Below are 19367 nucleotides of genomic sequence, written 5' to 3' on the forward strand. Positions count from 1 at the left end.
TTCACCTCCTCTACACACACACACACACACACACACACACACACACTAGCTTCAGAAACCCTAGGTGTTGGATGGGGAGAGTAATAGCAAGAAGGTAAAAGTCACCTGTAGCAAATATGGCTGGAATTTCTACTTCAAGCCAGCTATGGTGGTTGGGCACCATTAGCCCAAGGCAGCTTAGAGCTTATCCTTCTTAAACTCTGGGTTCTTTCTGTGGAGTAGGAAAAGTGTGTAATTTGGCCTCAGAAAGCCCCAGGTCTGAGTCCCAGCTCTGCCTCTTAATATCCATGTGATCCTTGGCAAGTCACATAACTTCTCTAAGTTTCTCTCCTCACCTGTAAAATGGAGGCCAGAGCAACGAGAACCCTTCTGCTCCATCTCCTCCACCAAGTTGTTGGGAGACCCAAAGGGATCACAGAGAAGTGGATTGTAACTGAGGTGCCAAGTGCTGCCCCACATAAGGGCTAGTGACAAAGAGGTTCTTCGTAGCTGGACAGTGCAAAGGGTCATGAATTGGGTTGGGAGCAAGGAGATGCTGGCTGGTCATTTGTGAAGTCAACTCTGTCAGCATGGGCACTCCCCTGGTCCCCATCTTCTGTCTCCACATAGGAAAGAGCTTGGCAGGAGGCTGTATCAGAGACCACAGGTATCTCTTAAAAGGAACTTTCTGAGCACAATTTGGAAGCCATGAGAGGGCCATCAATTGCAGAGAAGGTGTGCAGCCTGGAATCAGGACACCTCAGTTCTATTAAGTCCTATTCTGACTATGCCACTAACTAGCTGAGTGACTGGGAAAGTCATTAACCCCTCTGGGTTGGCAGCAGAAATGAGCTGAGCAGGTTGATATCCTGGATCCCCTCCAATTCTGACATCCTGAGGGGTCCAGAGATGTTCTGGATCCAATAGGTAGCATCCATGGGGAACTCCTCTCCTGGGAGCTATTGACAGCCAAGATAACTACCCTCTCTGGAGTAGTTGGGAGCTCTGGTAGCATAGTGCCTAAGGCACTTGACTGCTCACCAGAAGGCTGGCGGTTCAAACCCACCAGCCACTCCTCGGAAGGAAGGTTGGGCAATCCTACTTCCGTAGTGATACTGCCTCGGAAACCCAAGGAGGGGTCGCTATGAGTCAGGGCCGACTTGACGGCAAACAACAACAACAACAACTGGAGTAGTTGCAGCTCAAACAATGTAGAGCCAATTTCTCTCAGTTCTTCAAGAGTGGGTTAGGATGTTGATGTGGAAGAAGGGGTGTGTGAGAGGATGCAGCCTAGATAAAGCAAGATGAAGCACTTAGGTCCTGGAACTTCAGGAATGTGGAAACAGAAAGCTCCTCCTACCCTTCTTTACAGCCAGGGCCTGACATTCCCACTCCACCTTCCTGTGACCACTCCCCAAAGTAGGAGCAGGAGGAAGAATTTTATCCCAGCAATCAGGAACTAAAGAGGGTGGCCATCACCAGCGCTCCTGTCACTTAGGTACCACTGCCCTGCATTAGAGGGGCTGTGGGAGTGTGCGCACTTGGGCCCTGAGAGCACCTTGGCTGTGGGTGTCAGGGTGTTGTTGCCACATATGGTCTTCCCAGGCCTAGCCATGCAGCCAGCAGGTCTGGATGAGAGGAGAGTTGAGAAAACTCTGAAGATGTGGGATGTGTGAGGCCAAGACCATTTTCTGGTGAGGAGAAGGTGGAGCTGATTTAGGAGATGTGGGATTCTCCCAAGTTAGTTTCAAGGGGAACCTGGAAACTGACCTCACAGCCCTAGGGGTTATGTCTCACCATAGTCAGCTCCCGGCTAAGGGAGAAGGCCATTGTCTTCTGGGCCAAAGAGTCCTTTAGAAAGGACTTGACCAACCTCTTTTCAAGAAGATGCCTATTCTCTGAAGTGGAACAAAGGGACAGGGAGAGAGAAGGGATATCTATGCCTAGCCTCTGACCCCAAGCTATGACCCTGGTTCCTGGCTTCTCTTGTCTCTGACCCTACCCTCTACCAGCTCCTGGGAGGACCAGTCCCTTTGTAGACCAAGATGCTAGATCCACAAGATGCTCCTCTTGTTTCTCCTTCAGCCCACAGCCAGCAGAAAAACCTTATTGCTGGCAAGCAGCAGTGTCTCCTCTAGTCATCTTTGTCCACAGGGTTTAGGTGGGAATCTGTTTCTCCATGTCCAATTAGGCGTTGGCGGGGAGTGGGGGGGGGGGATTCAGTGGAGTGAGTGGGAGAGAAATGGCTTCAGCCCAAAAGACCCTGAGCAGAGTTGGTGGGGACTCTTCTATGGACAACAAAACAAGGCTAATGTGGGGAGGAGACCCCACACCTCTTCTTCCAGGGAGTGCCTGTCTCCACCACAGCCCTCTGCACCCCAGCCCCAGCCTGCTTTGTTCTGCTTCCTCTGGACTTCACTCACACCCATCCTGTCCTCACTCTGTGGATCAGCTGGCTCCCAGATAGGATGCATGTGGACCTCAAGGCCTCAGCTCCTGTGAGGGCTGCAGACAGAAAGGAACCATGGCCCAGCCTCTGCAGACACACCTACTTTTTGCCACTCACTCCCAAGCCTTCTCTAAAGCTTCCCCATTCCTCCTCAGAGAATGTGGGTGCTGGCAGCTCTGCCTGGGGCACCCCCCAGCCCCACCTTCCTACTCAATCCTAGGTTAACGGTCTGTTAACCCTTTCCTCCGCATACACTCTGAGCCTTCTTTCTCCTTCTCTAGCCTCTGCCCCCAACCCAGGGGCCTGTATTTCTGTCAGCTGTCTGCAAAATACCTCCAGTTGTGAAATGTGCCAGGAGGCAGTGAATACAATGGAGAATTCAGGACTCAAATACCAGCTTCTCTGGGTCCCACTGTCCCATCTGTGAGACAGAGATCACTGAGGCCTCACAGGGGTATTAGGATTAAATGAGGTAATAAGCGTTAAGTGGCTTACCACAATGCCCAGCAATGCTCATTTCTTTCCTTCTTCCTTTTCACAAACTCCATGTTACCTCCTTCCCAAACTTCTTCTACCCTGAGCAGTGTCTGACCTCTTTGGTCCAGGTTCTCTTACTAAGCTTGCTCTGAGCTCTAGCCACCCCACCCTATGGCAAAGGGCCACAAACACTGCCCACAACAGGAGCTTATCAGCCACCCTGGAGTAGGAATAAAGTTCTCACTTATCCTGGTACTTCCTTCATCTCCCCAGGCTGTTGTTGTAAAGAAGAAATGAGTTACTAACTCCATGGGCACACAGCTTCCAGGATCATAGTATCAAGGTTCTGGATGCTTGGGTGTCAGCATGCATCTCCCCAATTCTCTGAAGAGGAGATTCTACCCTGCGCGGGCGCACGCACACACACACACGCACGTGCGCACGCGTACACATACTTTGCCAGCCACCAGGGAGCTGCACATCATTGGGCTTTGCTGCTGCTGCCTTAGAGCCACGTCTTAGAAAGGACAAAGGAGGAGTCTCAGCTTTACTCTTGCAGCTGAGCTATAGAATTGAGCACAATTCCACAACTCTCCCCTTCTCGTTTCTCCACCTGTCCTGGCCCTCCTGCTCTCCATCTCCCACCTCCTTTTGCTGCCCCACTCCCCTTTCTGGTGTCCATGGGGGTACATGGGTTCTCCCTGGGCTCCTCTCTGCTAGATCTCATCTGGGAAGGGGTAAGAGCAGGGAGCCTCTTTTCCTGTTTTTCATATATACCATCTTTCCATTCCAGTGGGGACCATGCAGAAGCCAGGTACCTCCCTCCCATGTTTGGGTCAGAGGGTAGCTGGGCAAATGTGCATGGCTTGGGAGCTCTGAGAGGTGTGCATGTGGCGTGGGGGATGCATAAGCATGTATGCATGGTGTTGTTCATGGTGCAGTACTCCCAGCCTCACAACCAGAGTACTGTTTTATCAGTTCCCATAGCCCCTCAGAAAAGCTAGAAAATCCTTCCACATCTTCCTTCACCAGGAGAAAGGTGTGGCAACTCCCCAAGCAGCTCCAAGCAGCCAGGGTCAACCAACCATGCTGGATTTGGGGGAAGAAAAAGTGCTAGGGCAGAGATTCTTCCCCAACCCAGCTGCTTCTCCTGAGGTTGGGCCCCTGCACCCTTAGCCCAAGTTAGACTGGGGACCCCAAGAGAACCCAAGCAGGCCTCCATGTTGATCTTCCCACCCTGTGGCTTTTAGTGAACAAAGAGGGATGAGGATTGGACCTTGAAGAAGAGGTGGAGCAATAGTGAAGATGAAAGACTGGTGCTCACAAGGGAGAGAACGCTGACTGAGAGAGAGTTTAACCAGCCAGGACTGGGCATCAACAACACATATATGGACTCTGGCTAAAAATTCAGGTCCACCCAGGGCTTCATGGAGAAGTCATGTAGTAACATGGACTGAAAACCAAAAACCAAACCAAACTCACTGCCATCGAGTCAGTTCAGACTCATAGCGACCCCCTTTGCATTTCCAAGGTGGTAAATCTTTACAGAAGTAGATTGCCCCTTCTTCCTTCTGTGGAGTGGCTGGTGGGTCTGAACCACCAGCCCTCTGGTTATCAGGCAAATACCTTAGACACTGCACCACCAGAGCTCCACATGGACTGAGCATGACATCAAATTTCACCCCTATCAGCCCCATCACTGAGAGACTGAGGGCACTCTGAGCCTCAGCTCCCTTATTTGGAAAGCAGGAGAAGATCCACATCATGCTATGAAGGATAAAGTGAGGACAGGCATGTTAAAGTTCTAACCACAGGCTCAGCACTTATTAGCAGTAGTATATCAGTTATTGTAAGTTACATTAATAGAGGAAGAAAGACCTGGTGACCTACTTCTGGGGGGGGGGGGCTGGAAATCAGCCATAGAAAATCCTATGGAGCACAGTTCTACCCTGAAACACAAGACCACCAATGAGTCAGAACTGACTTAATGACAATTAATTTAGTAGATGTCATTGAGCAGGTTTCAGTGAAACTTCCAGACTAACAGGATTAGGAAGAAAGGCCTGGAGATCTGCTTCTGAAAGTCAGCCAGTGAAAACCCTATGGATCACAATGGTCCGATCCACAATCAATCATGAGGATGGTGCAAGGCCAGGCAGCATTTCATGCCATTGTACATGGGGTCGCCATGAGTTGGGGACTGACTGGACAGTAGCTAAAAACAACAGCATACTAATAGTGATTATACTAAAATCCCTCCAGTTTTTTTTCTATAAAAAGATAGTCCTTTTCCCTTCTCCAGTTCCACATTATAGAGTATGGACCTGTGTGTGTCCCTTTGTCAGCCCAGAGGCCTGGAGTGTGTGAGGAGGGGACAGAGGGGCATGTGGGAGAGGGTGTGTGCTGTGTGTCCAGATTGTGGGGTGTATGTTGTGCCCTGGTGTGCTGTGTGCTCAAGTAGTTTCCTGCTGGGTGAGCCAACACATCTCTGCAATTTTGGAGCAGAATCCAAAGGGAAAAAGAAAAATCATCACATTTTATTGTCAGGTACATAAACTCTACCTTCCTACCCCACCCCCACCCATGCCTAGGTGAGATATTTTCCCTTCTGGTCCCTCCACTGCAAAGATTTTCAAACTTTTCAGAGTCACAGAGTTCTTTCTTTTTTTAAAAAAAATTCTCTTTTCTTTCAAAACTTCAATTTATAACTCAGAGAAAAGCAGCTATGCTCAGATTACTGTGAGGGTGAACTCAAACCAAACTTACTGCCATCGAGTGACCCTCACTGGGTTTCTGAGCCTATAAATCCTTACAGAAGTAGATTGCCCCATCTTCCTTCTGCAGAGCAGCTGGTGGGTTTGAACTGCTGACCTTCTGGTTAGCAGCCAAATGTGTTATCCACTATGCCACCAGAGCTCCTTACTGTGAGGGTGAGGCCCAGTAAATTCCCCATTCATCTCTTAGTGCCCTAAGGTGCTCCCTGAACCCCCTGCTCTATTGGAACAAGCACCTCGCAGTGCTGAGTGGGCCCCAATGAGGATGAATGCCTGTCCAGCCCCTGGCCCCATGGGACCCAGGGTCAGAGCAGCCCTGCTGACACACAGCCTTCCCTTCTATGCAGTGAGCTACTACCTGCTCAGTGGTCTCAGCCAATTTTGGCAGCCGAGAACTGGTTATTGTTAATGCTTTTGAATTACAAACTGGCCTGCTTGCCTAACATAAAGGTTAGCTAACCAAAGCTGGATTTATGCTGTGATGTGTCTAGGTCTTAGAGTCCTCAGCTCTGAGGACATGGAGTCATGTCTACCTGGCCAGTCTGTGTCAGGGCAGAGTGTGAGGAAAGGACAAAATAGCTCACTGTTACTCCTTTTCTTTTCTTCATCCTTATTGCCATAGCCATCAGGACAGTGCTGAGAGAACATTCCAGAAGGGTTTTCTGGAAGCCTCCCTAAAGAGGGAGAGGAGCATTGTCCTTCCTTATCCTCCTCCAGGCCTACTCTGAGCCCAGGAGTGGTAGCTGTACTTACTATTCCACCCCCAGAACCTCCTGCCCACCCCACCCCACCTTTCTTCTTGGGGCTGAAGGCTGAATCCTTCCTAGCAGCACCCCAACACTACCATGCCCCTCTCAGAGCAGGCTCAGGCCCTACTTCCTAAAGGCCCTCAAAGCCTGGGAGCTCCTACCCCATTGGAGGGAGTCAGAGGAGGAGATGGAGGAAGGTACAGGGTGGCACAGGCCTGGAGGGTGGTCAGTCTCATCCAAACCAGTGTCTCCTGGGGAAGGTGCAACCCACATTTTGAAAATCATGAAAGTGGAGTGTATCAGCTGATACTCTGAGGCACCTCCCTCCCCTGGGCTCCAAGTCCTCCAGAGCATGGGGGTGAAACAGTGACCACCCACCCCCACTCCTGTAAGCCCCTCCCTTCTCTCCGCAAGGCAGCACCTGAGACCATGGGATCCCTGCCCTGTCACTGGGGGCCCCTGCTCAGGCCTGCTGTGGGGTCCCTCATTGATGCAAATGGTTAATATGCTTGGCTGCCAATCAAAAGATCAGAGATTCAAGTCCACCAGAGTTGCCTTGGAAGAAAGGCCTGGCAATCTACTTCCCCAAAAAATGAGCCAGTGGATCACAGTTCTACTCTGACGAATGTACAGTCAACTTGATGGCAATTGGTTTGTCTCTGGCCTGCTGTAGTGAGGTGGTGAGGAAGCCTCTGGGACTAGGAGGCCCCTTGGGAGTGTGGGAGTCTGGGGCTAAGGCTGCAAGTGTCTCTAGGCCACACACTCTCACATACATCCCCTTGTCTCCTCATTTCTCCCCCAAGACTCAGCAAAGGCAGAGAGAAGACCAAGGGAGGCAGAGATGGCGAGCACAAGTAGGTGTCCCAGGCCAAGGCGGAGCCTGTGGGGTGCACCCTATGAAGGCAAAAGTCTGGGTTAGAGGGAAGGCTTCTCTGGCCACAGGTTTGTGGATGGTGGGATGGTCCCCGCCTGAGAGGGCTAAGAAGCAGACTGTCCTGGTAGAGCCAGCTCTGGGGAATGGCAGAGAGAGGAAGGCCTTTCCATTTGACCTAGTGAGTGAGGGACAGAGAGGTGCTTGGGTGGGGAAGGGCAGGTGGCAGGGCCTTCTGGTTTCCACTCAGCTCTTCTGAGGTGACCCTCCATCCTTTCAGTGTCTTGATTCCTCCTTTACTTCCTTGTTCACTCCTCAACCCATTTCACACCCTTGGGCATCCCTGTGAGGGAGAGTGTGACAGAAGGCAAAAGAGTGGGAGGTACAAGAAGCCAAGAGATCCCTCCCCCAACCAGAGTCAGGACATACAGTCCTGGAGGTTCCAGGAGGATGACTCTGGACTCTGTGTGGCTGCAGGTGTGGCCAGAGCACTGAAGACTCAGAAAGCTAAGGAAAGGCAACCACTCTGATGGTCTTTGCTGTTTTTGTTCCCCTGAGGCTTCCTAGGGGAGAGAGATTAGGAGGAGAGGAGAAGAGTCCCTGGGTGGTACAAATGGTTAATGCCCTTGGCTGCTAACCAAAAGGTTGGAGGTTCGAGTCTACCCAGACTCAACTTGGAAGAAAGTTCTGATGATCTACTTCCGAAAAATTGACAATTGAAAACTCTTTGGAGCACATTTCTTTGTGACACACATGGGGTCGCTGTGAGTTGGAAGTGACTCCAAAGCAACCGATTTGATTTTAGAAGAGGAGGGGATTCCAGATGGCAGGGGCCAGCTAAGAAATTTTGGAAAGGCTCAAGGCCTGGGGTTGATGGTGGTTCTCCATAGCATGCTGTCATGTGGAGGACTTTCCCAGCATCACAAGGACTTTCACAAAGGCAGTGGTGGTCACAGTTACCATACTAGAGAGGGTCTGTGGTCCAAACCCATCTCATAAAGATGATAAATCTGAGTCTCAAAGAAGAGACTCAGGCTAGGGGCAAAACTGGGACTGAAACACAGGGAATCAGACTTCCAGCCCAGGCTTCATAATAGACCCAGGAGTTTTTGAGTGCTTGCCTGTCTTCATTTAATTCTCTAAGCACATCAATTAGAGCTGAAAAGCCAGGAACGTGGTGTTTATTTTCCAGATAGAGTCCCAGAGATGTCAAAAGATTTGCTCAAAACTATGGTCCCCATAGTTAAAAGCGTGTTCATTTGAGGTATCACAGACACACCAAGGTTGTGACTGATCAGTACTAGACTGGGTTTGCAGTTTCTGCTTGCATTAGGGCCCCAGGGAGTTCACAGCGTCTTTCATTGTTTTAACAAAAGCATATTGAATTCCAACTCAGGTTTGCAATAATGATAAAGCCTGCAGTGATAGAGGCAATAGCTCACATGGGCAGAGCCCCAGCCCAGGGCCCTGAAGGATGGAAGAGTTTCCCAGATTCCCATCAAGGAAAGAAACCTTCAGGCAGAGGGAACGGCATGTTCTAAGGCTGGGAGAGGGAGAGGATGGTCAGACAGGAAGGCTGAATCCTGGGTGTGTGGGAGATTATGACTAAGACTGAGCTAGGCGTTCCCTAGGGAGAAGATTTAGCTATAAAAGGCCCATATATGAGGCCGTGAACATCTTGTCCATTCCTAGGCTATCGGTTCTGAGATTGCCAATGTTTAAAGAACCTTCATGACTTCTAGCTTCCCTGTCTGATCTGGGCCAGACCCACAAGGACACAAGACTGGCCTGACCATTTTGACTGGCTGTAGCTGAAGTAAGAGCTACCTCACTGTGTGAGCACCTAGTAGGCCTAAAATAAATGCTGGTTCTTCAGCACTGTTGTTGGGTACTTTTGAGTCAATTTTCAACTCATAGCAATCACGTGTGATAGAGTAGAACTGCCTCATAGCATTTTCTAGGCTGTATTCTTTATGGGAGCAGCAGCTGGGTGGCTTCAAACCACCAACCTTTAGGTTGACAGCTCAACACTTAACCATTTCCTGTATCTTAATTTCTTGCCATTTTTAACTAACACATGAGATAAAATAAGCTGATATTTATTATTATTATTATTATGGCCATTAGTAGAGCAATGGGGGTCCCTGGGTGGTACAAATGGGGGTCCCTGGGTGGTGCACATTCAGCTGCTCACTGAAAGGAGGTTTCATTTCACCCAGAGGCATCCCAGAAGAGGCCCATTGATCTACTTCTGGTGGAGCAACAGAGCTATTGACAAAGTAGGAAAATGGATTTCTAAGAAGAGACTTAAACAAGTTGAAACTCTTTAGTCTGGAAAAGAGACTAAATGGGAAACAACTTTAAATCTCTGAAGGGTTATTATGGGGAAAACCTGGTTAGTTTCTATCTCCACTGAAGACAGATAAGTGAAAACAGGTACAATTTTCAGGTAAGAAAACTCAGATTTGACAGATAAAAAAACTTGTGATCCCTTAAGTATATGAGATTCTGGGATGGATGGTTTGGGGAGCCAGAAAATATATTTCCATAATGCTGTTTGCTTGAGCTTTGCAAGGGAATGTTGGGCCAACCAGGGACGGCTGAGGAGCCTGCTTCCCTGGCAAACCCAGAGTCTGGATAAGAACGTGTGGGTCTCCCAGGCATCCTGGTATGATGAGGGCACTGTGCAAACAGTGAAGACATGGAGGTTCTTGGGGGAAGGGTTGGTCTGTCCTGCCCAAATGTAGGGAGATAATAAAATGTGACTGAAATGTAACATACTTTGAAAAGATAATTGTGAAAATTATTACAACTATGAATTTCCCTATATTTGGGGCATGGAAAGTAAAGGAAATAAACCTATCATAGGACACCTGAGGGACATGCCCCCAAACTTTGAGGGTCTGGCTGTTTAAAGAATGCAGAGAAGGACCACAGACTCTGTTGCTCTTAGAAAGAAGCTTGTAATTGCCTGAGGCCTGAGCTAAGGAGCCTGGACAGTTCCCATGGAAGCCAATGGCGGGGCTGAAGCCCTGGGCAGTGAGTGGGCATGTCTACAACTCATTTATAACATTCTAAATCACAACTTCTAGAATAATCCATAGTAAAATAATGCATAGACCTGAACTAATGAAACCCTTGGGTCACTAAATTTAGCTTGAAGAATATTCCCAAGTCATTATGAATGCCAAGCTCTCCCCTAGGACTCTCTGTACATCACCCAGCCATGACGACACGCTTTTAAATCTGAGCCGTGAAATGTGCAAAGAAATCATCAGATCCATAAATGAAAAAGAAGAGTTTAAAATGAGTAAACTAACTTCCACTTCTTTTCTCTAGAGAAAAATCCCAGGCTAAATTTCAGGCACACATCATTCTGACAGTGGGCAGACCAGCTTGCAGGGAGCGCAAATGTGATTATAAATCCTCAGATGTCCAAAGAGGTCAGCCTCGCTTGGGCTTCTGCCACCCCTGCTTTCATGTACCTATGGATAAAGAGCCCACTTGGTTGTAAGGTAGTTTTTCACTGAGTTGCCTTTTGGTTGCTTTTCTTTGTCTCTTTTCCACCACACTAACATCTTTACTAATCAGACAACCTGTTCTGGTTACCTAGTGCAGCTCTGATAAGAAATATACCACAAATGGGATGGCCTTAACAAACAGGAGTTTATTCTTACAGTTTGGAGGCTTTCAGTCCAAGTTCAAAGTGCCAGGCTCTAGGGGCTGAGTAAAAGCCCCTCAACCTTGGGGACCAGCTCTGCCTCCTGCTCCCGGCCCACTGGAGCTAGAGGCTTTTCTTCACTCAGACAGCTGTTGGCTGCTGAGACTGAGAAACCCCAAGGTTGACAAGTAAAAAGGCACAGTCCCGATGTTACCACACGGCAGGCCATTGACTTAAGTCCATTGTAAGTCCCAAGGTCAGCAGAGCATAGCAGGCTGCTGAGGAACAACATGGCTACATGTAGGGTCCAAGTGTGCCATAGGCTAGAGACCATTCTCAAAGCTTCTCCTTATATACAGGAAGCAGACCACATACCCAAAGGCAGCTACTCAGCTGCTCACAGTAGATTCCACCATGGAGTTGATTACCAGTCTCATCATGGGGAATACTATGTCCAGCTGCCCAGCCACTCAACCAGGCCTAGCCAACTTGACACAAAAACATAACCACCACACAACCCAATTAGACCAAATACAGAGTTTTATTTGGAAAAAGAAAGGCTCACTACATCAGTAGGAATTCCTGGGTGGCCCAAATGGTTACTAATGGTTACTAATTACTAATCAGAAGGCTATCTATTCAAACCCACCCAAAAGCACCCCAGAAGATGGGCCTGGCAGTTCTGCTCTCAACACATAGGGCCACCACAAGTTGGAATTGACTGGAAGACTACTAGCAACAATACCAGTCATTCAATCAACAAATTACATGGTTTTATTGAAATCTAAGCCTTTAATACAAGATGCCCTGGATACACAACATTTATTCCAAAATAACCTTTACTCTTTGTGGGGAGAAGCTGACAGGCTGCTTTCTGGGAACTGGTGCTGCAATGAGGTAGCAGAGTTTTTCTCTTTGTTGTTGATGTTGTTGTTGTGTGCCGTCGAGTCGGACCCGACTCATAGAGACTCCTCCTTGGGTTGCCGAGGCAGTATCATTACGGAAGTAGATTGCCCAACCTTCCTTCCAAGGAGTGGCTGGTGAATTTGAACAGCCAGCTTTCTGGTTAGCAGTCAAGTGCCTTCAGTTTTTCTCTAGTGGACTTTTTATGTGTCATCCATCAGAAAATTACAATGGACAGTGACAGCCAATGACATCACTGTCTACTGTCCCACAGCTCAGATGAATGGAAGAGCAAGTGTGGGAGAAGCAAACAGGCACAGTGTCTATAGTAAGGATTCTGGAAATTACCTTCACCTCTACACATCTCTAGGAAGGAAGGTTGGGCAATCCTACTTCCGTAGTGATACTGCCTCGGAAACCCAAGGAGGGGTCGCTATGAGTCAGGGCTGACTCGACGGCACATAACAACAACAACAACAACAACTACACATCTCTACACTTTTCATAAAGAGAAAAAGCCATCATTTTGAGATATTCCCAGGCATCCAGTCAACCTCTCCACATGAGATGGCTAAAATTTTGCAGCATCAGGAGAGAAGTCTTTCTCTTTCAAATTGCTTTAGGATGTGGTAGAGAATGGTTGGATAACCATAGTTCGTTTTGTTTTGTTCTGTTTTTTGCTTTTAAATCCCAATCTAGAGTTCTAAATAAACCAAAAAGACAAACACACTGCCATCAAGTCAAGTCCAACTCATAGCAACACCTATTGAGTTTCCAAGGCTAGAAATCTTTCTGCAAGTAGATCATGTCATCTTCCTTCCGCAGAGCAGCTGGTGGGTTTGAACTGCTGACCTTCTGGTTAACAGCCAAATGCCTTACCCACTATACCACCAGAGCTCCTTTTAAGGCTACCACTAGGCAGGGCAAGTCCCACAGGACAGGTTCTGGATAAGCCTAGGGAGGATGGTCCCTTTCCTACCACCACAACTGCTTCAATTGCTCCTAAAATTTCCTGTAATGTGTAAAGAATGCCAATTCTAGGCCCTCAGTCTCAGAGAGTCTGACTTAGTAAAAATCTATACTTTTAGTCAGCAACCCCAGCTGATTCTGATGTGAGAGGCCCAAAAAAGGCAGTTTTTAGACTTATTGGTCTAGGGGTCCTGGGAACCCCTGTGGCTTGTGATCCAGCCCTGTGCCTGCAGGGCCTACAGCCTGGTGAGGCCCAGAGGGTCCTCAGGAGGTACGTTGGATGACAGAATTTTTTTAGTTTACTAACCAACTTTCTTGAATGAAAGGAGCTCTGGTGGTGTAGTGGTTAAGGCATTTGGCTGCTAACCAAAAGGTTGGTGGTTCGGACCCACTAGCCACTCCACAAAAGAAAGATAGGATTGCTTCCATAAAGATTTATAGCCTTGGAAACCCAGTGGGGGTCTCTATGAGTCAGAGTTGATTCTATGGCAATGAGTTTGGTTTGGTTGGGATCTTGAATGGAAAATAAGACATATCTGCCATGAATTCTTCTGAATACCAAGCAGGGTGTGGGATTATGTGTTTATTAATCTAGGGACAATTATGAAGAAATTTATGAATTGTGGTTGCACTCACATTCTTGTCAACTATAATCACTTCCTGTTTACACTGATATTTCCTTAGATGATCAGGACTGCCCACATGGATGAGAGGCTGTCTTTGAATTTTGGGAATATATGTCAACTGCTAAGGAGCTCTGGTGACGTAGTGCCTAAAGCATTTGACTGCTAACCAGAAGGCTGGTGGTTCAAACCCACCAGCCACTCCATGGAAGGAAGACTGGGCAATCAACTTCCATAGAGATTTACTGCCTCAAAAACAAAAGGGGTCACTATGAGTCAGAATCGATTCAATGGCAGTGAGTTTGTTTTTTTTAATGTCAATTGCTCAGATCTTCTGTTCTTAAAACAGATTCAGTCTTAGTTTTTCACAGGCTGACAACTGGTAGGACTAGAGCATTGTGAAGGCACACACCACCACCAATAGGAGCATTTCCAAACAAGCTTCTAGTTCTACAAATGGCTGCACGTGGGTTTAAAAAACCATCGGGACCTTCAAAGTAACTACACCTGATGAGCCAAGGAGAAGAAACAAAGTCCTGTCCAAGTGGAATGATGGCAGTTCTATTGCTGTTCACAGGCATATATAGTCACTGAGCCTAACACAGTTTTTCCTAATGGGTTTACTGAATCTGTTCAATGTATGTCACTAGTAATTTAATGTTTATAGTCATCTCTTTCAAAATGTGTTGATGCTTAGGTTACTTCTGAATGAGCCCCTCCTCTGGGCATGGTCTGTGGGACTCTTAATAGATAATGTCTTGATCTGTAGACTGCACTGGCCCATGGGCCATCCTACACTTACAAAGGGACACCCTGGGGAATTTTTGCCAAAAGTCCAAATGGTTAGGCTGAGCTTCACACGCCCAAAGAAGTGCAATCCCATAGCATCAAGCAAGGCAAAGGAGCTAGGATGTAGTGGCAATCTGGCTGGCCTAGGAGACAGGAGCCATATGCTTCACTCTCAACTCTGCCACTTACTGTATGACAATGAGATTATTTTAACCTCTCTGAACTTCTGTTTTCTCATTGGCTGAATGAGAAGATGCGTATGTCCCTCACAGGATTACTATAATGATAGAATGAGCAAACATTTCTCATGAGAAACATTTCTCTTGGAAAACCTCAGGCCCACAGTATTTGATCAAGAAAGGTTATGTAATCTCTCCTTGGTTTTTATATAGTAACTTATCTCCTCTTATTAGAAAAGGAAAAAACTTTTTAAAGAATTCCAAAGGCATCAGCTTTCCTTTTGCAGAGCTTCTCTTTCCCTCCTTCCCATTGTTACATGCCAGACAACAATACTGGATAGTGCAGACCCATCAGTGGTCAACCCAGCAAATTTCCACCTACCTGGTCACTTTCTAGGAAATTATGGCCAGGGTCTCCTAAATTGTGAGCTAGTGCCACATGGAAGGGATGGTGCTTGGTTGCTCTTTCATTGAGGCCCAGCACACACCCTCCATGCCTTGTCCTGCATATGAATAGAAAAGAAGTCTGGCATTAGGATAGGGCCAGGTCTGGGGAGAGGAGATGGCTCCCAACTTTCAATAGCAGGGCTTGAGGTTTCTACACCATCCAAGGACAGAAAGGTTTTTCCCAAACTCACATTGTCCAGCACAATGACAGGGGTCTAGGGGCAGGGAATTTGGAAACCATATTCAAGCCTCCATCAGGAGTGGCCACAACCCAAAGATGGGGATGCTTGGCTGTAGATGAAAGGTTGGAGCCTGTACCTTGCCCCACCTGGGCTTGCAAAATGATGGTGGGGCCACACCCTGGGGGAGGGAGAATGGGAAGTGGAGGGAGTCAAGTATCCAGCTCATGCAATATTGATGGAGTAATGGAATACTGCACATTACCCCCTGCTGATCCTCTTGGTGCCTCCTGGCACCAGGGACCACAGGCTTGCTGCAGGGACATCACTGAAAGGACAGTGAGAACCCCTGCCCCTTTTCCTCATCCCCCTGACTTGACTTCAAGGCCTCTCACCTGGGCGTGCAAGGCCACACCAAGCCAAAGGAAGAGGTAGGAACTATGGAATCTGCCATAAGTTCCTTGGGGGGAGGGGGGTGTCTAGCAATGAGAGGGGATAGGGAGAATGGGCAAATGCCAGGACCAAGGGGAGATGGGAAAGGGCTTGCCTCCTCCTTTTTACTGGGAACCAAGGAGAATCCCAGGACACAGGAAGGCAGAGACAAAGGGAAGGCCCTGGAAGCTCTGGAGAGAGGCAGACGGGACCCAGAGGGGGTGGAAGCAGTGAGGTACTGAAGGCTAGAGTGGCCTGTGGACTGGGCCCAGAAAGGCAAGGGACAGAGACATTTAAGAGGAAGGAGGGACTGAAGAAAGAGGAGAAATGAGGAATGGTTAAGGAAGCTGTGTGCAGGTGAATAAGGTGTTTAGGCCATCTGCTTGGTGCCTTGGAAGGTCCCAAAAGGGTCGGTCACTCTGCCCCCAGGTTTTGAGCACTAGGACCACCTGAGAACCACGTAGCTAATTTCTCCCACATCTCCCACCTTCTCCTCAGCTTCTGCTTCTCCAGGTCCTCTCTGATCCCTGCCCTTCTGTTCTAATGCTTTGCCTCTGGCCCTTTGGTTTTCTTTCCAGTCATTGAAGTGGGGCTCAGAGACAGGGAGGATGAAGCTGAGGGTGCTGGCTGAGCTGGGAGCTCTAAGACAGGTCTGAGATCAGGCTGAAGAGCCCAGTGTCCAGAGGGGCTTCAGTTAGTGGAAGGCCACCTTCTTTGTTCTGTTCACTAGGGCCCCTTCCCCTTCTCCTCATGGTGTGAAGAATTGAAGAGGAGGTGGAGGGTTTTCCGTTGCCCTAATCCCCTAACGGCTCCCAGTTTGGGAGTGTAAGCCCTCCCTACATCTTGGGACCAGTAAGTGAAGGGCTGGGGTGCCTATCTCCCTTTCTCTAATGTGTTTCACTCTTCTGTGTTTCCGTGTGTGGTCCTCGATGCCTCTATTTCCCTTCACCTTGTTCTGGTGGCCCCAACTCACAGAGCTGGGAGGAGCGTGTTCTCAGCCATGAAGCTCGGCAAAAACCGGTCCCACAAAGAGGAATCCCAAAGACAAGGTATGGACTCTTGTGCCTGCAGCAGATTCAATCCGAGTCTCTAGAGGTGCTCTTCAGCCATCTCTCCCCTCCCAGGACAGGTCCCAAACTGGCTTTTCTGGGATTGGCCCATGAGAGATGCCTAGGAAGAGTCTGGCTGCCCACTGGCTGGCAGAAGAGCCTGGTCACCCATTGGCTGGCGGGGGAACCCAGGCTCCTAGTGTCACGTGGCCTTCCAGGGCTGAAGGGTTCCCTCAGTGTCGGAACTGGTCTAGAAATGAGCGCGGAGACTTCTGCCAAGTGTGCATGTTTATATTACACTTCTCCTGCCCATTTTGATCCATTATTTTTCCACACAGAAGCTTTTGCCCCTTCTTAGAGATTTTTAATTAAGAGAGGAAATAACAACAACAAAAAAGGAATATTTAGTCAATCCTCCAATTCTAAGGAAAGCTAGAATCCCGAGAATCCTTGCCCAGCAGCAGCACCCAGTGTCTTGCTCCCCCCACCCCCAGCTTTCTCACCAGGCTGCCCACTAAGAGAAGGCCCTGGAGAGAGGGTGGGCTGGGCCCTGGGAGCCTGGGAGCAGTGAGGTGCTGAAGGCTGGAGTGGCCTGTGGCCTGGGCCCAGAAGGGGGCAGTCTGCTGAAGAGAGGGGCAAGAGAGCTGTTTGAGAGGAGGCAAGGCGGGTGAGAGAAACAGAGTGGATAAGGGAGCTGTGTGTCAGCCTTCTGCTCAGTGCCTTGGGGAAGGTCCTAATGGAGTCATTACTCTGCCCCCAGCTGAGAACCAGCTTTGGACCAGATCCATTGGTCACATGCTTGCATTCGGGGCTCTTGGTTGTCTTCCGCAGCATTCCCTGTATGGTCTCATTAGTCCCCAGAATCTCCTTCCCTCTCTCTTGCCCCCATGCCAATTGCAGCCATGCTCTTCTGCATTTTAGATCAGAGAGTATAGCTACTGACTGAGGTCCAAACATGCCATCCTTGAGTGGCATCTCAGAATCATCATTTCTTCATCCCATTGAATTAATGCACACCAGGGCAGGGTTAGATTCTGAATTCCCTGGAATAAGTTACTTCCTCAGTTTCTCCATCTGTGACATGAAAATAATGCCTATGTTAACATGACATGGCTATGAGTAGTAGAGATATGTATGTAAAGTGCCTGGCATTGTGCCTGGCACAGAGTTGCCACTCAATAAATGGTACTCACTGTCATGGGAGGAATATATGTACGGATTCTTTATTCTCTACCTTCTTCCACAAAGGGTAGTCAGTGCTTAGGTAAGTATGGTACAATAAAAGAGAATTCAATTAAGCTTAAAAAAAAAAAAAAGTAAGACGGTATATAATATGAATTAAAATAGATGATTGAGAACAGGTAGAAAATCCTGCAGATACACAGGCCATAACATACTAAGCAGATGGTCTATGTAAATCTTGAATTTGGCTCTGAGCTGCCTGGATGCCAAAGTCAAAGGGAAAACACAGTCACTATTCCCCTGTCCAACCCTCCTACACAGCCTTTCTTCTTCCCTAGATGAACCAGCAGTGCTGGAGATGGAAGATCTTGACCGCCTGGCCATTCGGCTGGGGAATGGCCTAGACCCTGACTCCGTGTCGCTAGCCTCCGTCACAGCTCTCACCACCAATGTCTCCAACAAGCGGTGAGTGGGCAGGAGCCCCACATCCTCACTTGCTTCCATATCATCACAGGACCCAGTTTGCCGTGCTTGGAACTTGGGTGGGGAAAAATTAGGGCACATGAACAGCTTGTTCCTAAGCCTGTCCCTTTCTTCTTTTATTTGAATGGCTTACTCTTCTCCCTGCACAGAGAGACTTCAGCAACTGCAGGCCTGGGCCCAGGACATTGAACACCAGTGAGACTAGGCAAATCACACCACCCAGAACCACCCAGCCCATATTTGAACGTGTTGACCTAAAATCTGGCTCTCTATTGCTTCTGTCCCTTGTTTAGTCCTCTCTTTAAGAGCCTCTGAGAACAATCCTTAGGTGTTGGAAGGCTGTGATTCTGTCCCTCTGCTCTTCTTCATGGTCTAAACATTATGAGTGCCCATCTTCCCCACTCCCAGCAGTCCCTCATCCCAGGCCTGACATTGCATCCTCTTACTTCTCCCTCTCAGGTCTAAGCCAGACATTAAGATGGAGCCAAGTGCTGGAAGGCCCATGGATTACCAGGTAGGTGGGCACTTGGAAGCTTCATGTCTTTCAAACTGCTCTAGGAGTTATAGCCAGTGTGCAGTATAGAAGCACACAGATCTGGGGGTCATAGAGAACCACAAGCTCAATATATGTTGCTTAGATAAGCTTGTTTCTAGGATATATTCCTGGAAGTGTCATAAGTAAGAGGCTGCCCACCCAAGAGGGAGCCTGAGGACTCCGCTTGTGCTGCTTGAAGCCCTCCCAGGATTTTGTGTCCAATGCTGGACTTCAGAAAGTAAGACCTAGTGAAATGGAAAAACTGTGAAGAAACCAAGGAAAACTATAATAAGAAGTATTCAAATATTTGAAATAAGAGCTTTGGAAGAAAGTTCCTTTGCACTTGTTTTGCTTTGTTTTACTGCTGGAATTAATGTCAATTGTGCTTATCTCTAGATGGTGAAGATTGTTATTGTTGTTGTTGTTGTTGTTGTTAAGTGCCGTCGAGTCGTTTCTGACTCATAGTGACCCCATGCACAGCAAAACGAAACACTGTCCGATCCCACGCCAGCCCCACAATCCCTGCTATACTTGAGCCCATCATCGCAGCCACTGTATCAGTCCATCTCGTTGAAGGCCTCCCCCTCTTTCGTCGACCCTCCACCCTACCAAGCATGACATCCTTCTCCAGGGAATG

The 19367-nt window shown here is 48.3% G+C and overlaps 1 protein-coding gene across 1 annotated transcript in view; it reads left to right on the top strand.

The window, feature by feature from the left end:
• The window catches only part of OTOF (otoferlin), a 137450-nt gene that overhangs the window by 65434 nt on the left and 52649 nt on the right, over nt 1–19367 (top strand). The window contains exons 6-9 of the mRNA XM_007938881.2: nt 7238–7282; nt 16457–16530; nt 18051–18177; nt 18655–18709. Of these exons, the coding sequence (XP_007937072.1) occupies nt 7238–7282; nt 16457–16530; nt 18051–18177; nt 18655–18709 (301 nt within the window). The remainder of the gene's footprint in view (nt 1–7237; nt 7283–16456; nt 16531–18050; nt 18178–18654; nt 18710–19367) is intronic.

The sequence above is a fragment of the Orycteropus afer genome, unplaced genomic scaffold, assembly GCF_000298275.1.
Source record: "Orycteropus afer afer isolate SDZICR_OR568_19922 unplaced genomic scaffold, OryAfe1.0 scaffold00054, whole genome shotgun sequence".
In the NCBI taxonomy this organism is placed as follows: Eukaryota; Metazoa; Chordata; class Mammalia; order Tubulidentata; family Orycteropodidae; genus Orycteropus; species Orycteropus afer.